This window comes from Calidris pugnax, unplaced genomic scaffold (assembly GCF_001431845.1).
Source record: "Calidris pugnax isolate Ruff unplaced genomic scaffold, ASM143184v1 scaffold7, whole genome shotgun sequence".
NCBI classification, from domain to species: Eukaryota; Metazoa; Chordata; class Aves; order Charadriiformes; family Scolopacidae; genus Calidris; species Calidris pugnax.
Window position 1 is genome coordinate 603,129 of NW_015090762.1, and position 3,985 is coordinate 607,113.

At 66.0% G+C, this 3,985-nt stretch overlaps 1 protein-coding gene across 1 annotated transcript in view; it reads right to left on the reverse strand.

Annotated features, from left to right (window-relative positions):
- Nucleotides 1-174: 174 nt before the first annotated feature.
- LOC106884710 (GATS-like protein 3) overlaps nt 175-3,985 on the reverse strand; it is a 4,947-nt gene continuing 1,136 nt past the window's right edge. The window contains exons 3-6 of the mRNA XM_014936273.1: nt 2,276-2,469; nt 1,839-1,971; nt 531-775; nt 175-198 (exon numbers count right to left, since the gene is read on the reverse strand). Of these exons, the coding sequence (XP_014791759.1) occupies nt 175-198; nt 531-775; nt 1,839-1,971; nt 2,276-2,469 (596 nt within the window). The remainder of the gene's footprint in view (nt 199-530; nt 776-1,838; nt 1,972-2,275; nt 2,470-3,985) is intronic.

Here is a 3,985-nt window from a genome sequence, read left to right on the forward strand (position 1 = left end):
AGCAGAGGAGGAGGGGGGGGGGAAGAAGAGTCACAGGGAGAGGTCGTGACCTCCGAAATAGGGAGGAGAAGGGCTTGATGGTGGCGCTGGGTGTCTTTGAGCATCACGTTGGGATGACACGGGGTGGGGAGGAGCGGGGGGACAGGAGAGGGTGCTACCCGCAGGGTCTGCAGCTCATACAGCCACTGGGTTGGGGGGCTGCAAGTGTCAATCACACACAGGGCAGGGGTGACGCTGGTGGCACACATTTCCGAAGCACCATGATGCCTCCAGAGCAGGAAGGTCCCACCAGGGGACCTCAGCCCAGGAGACACAGGATGTCCTGGCCAGGAGCATCCCCGCACCCCAGCGCTGTTCCCACCAGCCTCTGGCAACCCGCTCTCTCCTGTTTCACAATCCCCCTTCCCTGGGCTTTGCTGCAACAGGGGCTTGTCCCCTGGGTCACCTCGGGGCTCCCACGTCCATGGTGGCAGCAGGACCCATGACACCCACACGGCTGCAGCCCCCCAGTATGTTCGGGAGGGCAAAACCAGTTCGCAAAATACACCCAGAGCTTGAAAAGCCACTGGGAGCGAGGGGAGGGAGGTGTCACTGTGGTTGAGGTGACACTGGGTGAGGGGCCACCATACCGTCCCCATCCCTGGGACCCACCTGTGGGAGTAGAAGAGGACGTCGATGAGCATGGTGGCGATGGCGGGCAGCGTGTCGGGGGCCACGGTCAGGACGCAGAAGCGGGTCTGGGGGCTCTGCACGGGGTGCAGCGTGGGGCTGGCGGCTGGCAGGGGGAGAGCCACCCGTCAGGCGCGGGGACAGCTTGGGGACAGTGCCGCAGTGCCACCCCGTGGCCACCGCACCACAGCCCGGCAGCCCTCAGGGCACAGAGGGGTGGCCCTGGAGGTTCCCCAAGGCTGTGGGTACCACTGCGGGGAGCTGGAGCATCTCAGCAGGGATGGGATGACCCTGGAGGTTCCCAAGGATGTGGGTACCATGAGGTGGAGGATCTCAGCAGGGACTGGGTTGCCCTGGAGGTCCCCCAAGGATGTGGGTACCACCTGTGGGAGCTGGAGCGTGTCAGTGGGGCATGGGTAGACTGGAGGTCCCCCAAAGATGTGGGTACCACCGGCAGGAGCTAGAGCACCTCAGAGGAACCAGGTGGCCCTGGAGGTCCCCCAAAGATGTGGATACCACCAGAGAGAGCTGGAGCATCTCAGAGGGGACTGGGTGGTCCCCAGGGATGTGGAGCTATTGGGGGGAGCTGGAGCATCTCAGGGGGGATTGGGTGGCCCCAGAGGTCCCCCAAGGATGTGGGTACGACCGAGAAGAGCTGGAACGTCTCAGAGGGGACTGGGTGGTCCCCAAGGATGTGGGTACCACTAGGGGGAGCTGAAGCATCTCAGTGGGGACTGGGTGGCCTTGGAGGTCCCTCAAAGATGTGGGTACCACCGGCAGGAGCTAAAGCATCTGGCAGCAACCAGATGGCTCTGGAGGTCCCCAAGGATGTGGGTACCACTGGCGAGAGCTGGAGCATCTCAGAGGGAACTGGATGGTCACCAGGGATGTGGGACCACTGGGGGGAGCTGGAGCATCTCACAGGGGACTTGATGGCCGCAGAGGTCACCCAAGGATGTGGGTACCAATTGCGGGAGCTGGAGCATCTCAGCGGGGACCAGGTGGCTCTGGAGGTCCCCAAAAGATGTGGGTACCACCGTCGAGAGCTGGAGCATCTCAGAGAGGACTGGGTGGTCCCCAGGGATGTGGAGCCACTGGGGGGAGCTGGAGCATCTCCGCAGGGACTGGGTGGGGTGGCCCTAGGGCACATGGCACTTGGCATCACTCACCCTGCTTGGGCTTGAGGAAGCCGTTGCTCACGTCATCACAGGTGACAGGGACGCACTCGCCGCCCTCCTCCTTGTAGATGTCGAACTCCCCCGCCAGTGTGTGGATCACCACCGGCAGGTCCCGCTCCCGCACCTGGTCGGGGGTGCAGGATCAGGGCCAGCGCTGCCACCACCCCTCCCCGCAGCCAGATGGGGACAGCAGGGTCCCCGTCATCACAGGTGACAGGGACGCACTCGCCGCCCTCCTCCTTGTAGATGTCGAACTCCCCCGCCAGCGTGTGGATCACCACCGGCAGGTCCCGCTCCCGCACCTGGTCGGGGGTGCAGGATCAGGGCCAGCGCTGCCACCACCCCTCCCCACAGCCGGATGGGGACAGCAGGGTCCGCACCCCAGTGGGACCAGGTGCCACCGTCCCCCGTCCTCGCCCGGCGCTCACCAGGATGAAGTCAGTCTGGTAGGTGGAGAGCATCAGCACCGAGACGTGGTGCTCGGCCAGCGGCGCGATGACCGACCTGGCGATCTTGGTGACGCCGGTGGCCTGGCAGCCGGAGGGCGCCCGGCCATTGGAGACGACGCTGAGCACCAGCCACGTCGAATCTGCCACCTGCATGAACTCGGAGGGCGGCAGCTCTGTGAGGGACAAGGGGAAACTGAGGCACGGGGCTCCCTGGGGCTCGATGCACCCAACGCCACATGCCCTGTCCGTGCCACTGGGCTCACACCAGCTCTGGCACCACGTGTCACACTGTCCCGCAGGAGACGAGCTGGCCTGATGGAGCCAGGACAGGATCAACCCCAGGTGTGGGGCTGGAGATGCTGGTTTGGGGGCGCAGACCAGTCCCATCTACAAGTGGAACGAGCCAGACAGGGCTCAGCCGCTTCAGGCACTGAGATGGCACCTGAATTTGGCCACAGGGATGAGCGGGGCTGAAGCTGTGACACCCCCCTAGGGCTGGGAGCGAGGGGGTGCCGGGGTGTGCTGCACCCCAAAACCAGCACCGCCAGGGCCCTGGGGCTGCCCGGCTCATCCCCAGCCCCCCGGGATCCCCCAGCCCAGCGTCCAGCAGTAGGGATACTCGTGGGGGGTGGGGGGACAGGACACTGGAGGGGACAAGGGAAGGGTCACCCCACTGTCCCGGGGATGCCAGGACCTGGTGCCAGCCCAGCAGGGAGAGGCCGAGCCCAGGCTGACCCAGGGCCAGGGCTGCCTCCCAAAAAGCTGCTTTTGTTGGCAGGGAGGGCAGGCGCTGGCTGGGCCCTTCCTGCCCCGGGATGGAGCGGGGACAAGGGGGGCTGTGCTTGTCCCCCCCCACTGCTCCCACCCTCCTGCCTGGGAGAGGGGCTGGCACTGATGGGGTGCCCCAGGATTCATTGAGGGCATCCCCCCGTCCACAGCACCCCTTCCCCACCCCACAGTGCTCCCTGGAAGGGGACAGGGTGGGGGGGCACCCAGGGGTCTCCAAACCACTCCCCCTTCCCAGGGAAGGTGGGAGGCAGCACCCACGGGAGACAGCCCCGCACTCGGCCTCTCAGCCCAGCTGAGAAGGCAAACTCATTGCATCAATGGCAGAGGAGAGGTCGTCCCAGGGAGGGGTCCCGCACCCATGGAATGGGGGGGACAGGCTCTGCACCCGTTCCCAAACCACAGCCAGGGCAGGGCAGGAGCGGGGCCGGATCCGGGGGCCTCGGCGGGTGTTTCCAGAGTCTGTTCCTGCGCAGGAAGCGGCAGAACGGCCTCGGCTCTGGCCCAGGACTGAGCTTCGGGGCTGGGGTGGGGGACACTTGGGGACATGGGGACCTGTCCCAGCACACGCTGCTTAATCGCTTTTCAACACCACCCTGGGCAAGGCTGTGAGCGCGCGGGGGGGACCCTGCTGTCCCCGGGCCACCCGCCCCAGGGGCTTCACCTGGATCCCCAAGGGAAGAGATGGGGTACAGCTCTCCTCTGCCGGGGTCCCCATCCCAGCCCCACAGCGGGGGGACGCTGGCAGCCCCCCAGCCCCGGGGGGGAGGGTACGGCCGGCGCAGTGGGGCTGCCGGCTCGCAGGACCATTGTTCGCCACTTCCCGCCCTCCCCTCGGGATTGAGGAATATTTGTCCGCAGGCCCCGAAATAAAACAATACGTGGGGAACGGCTCCAGCTCTT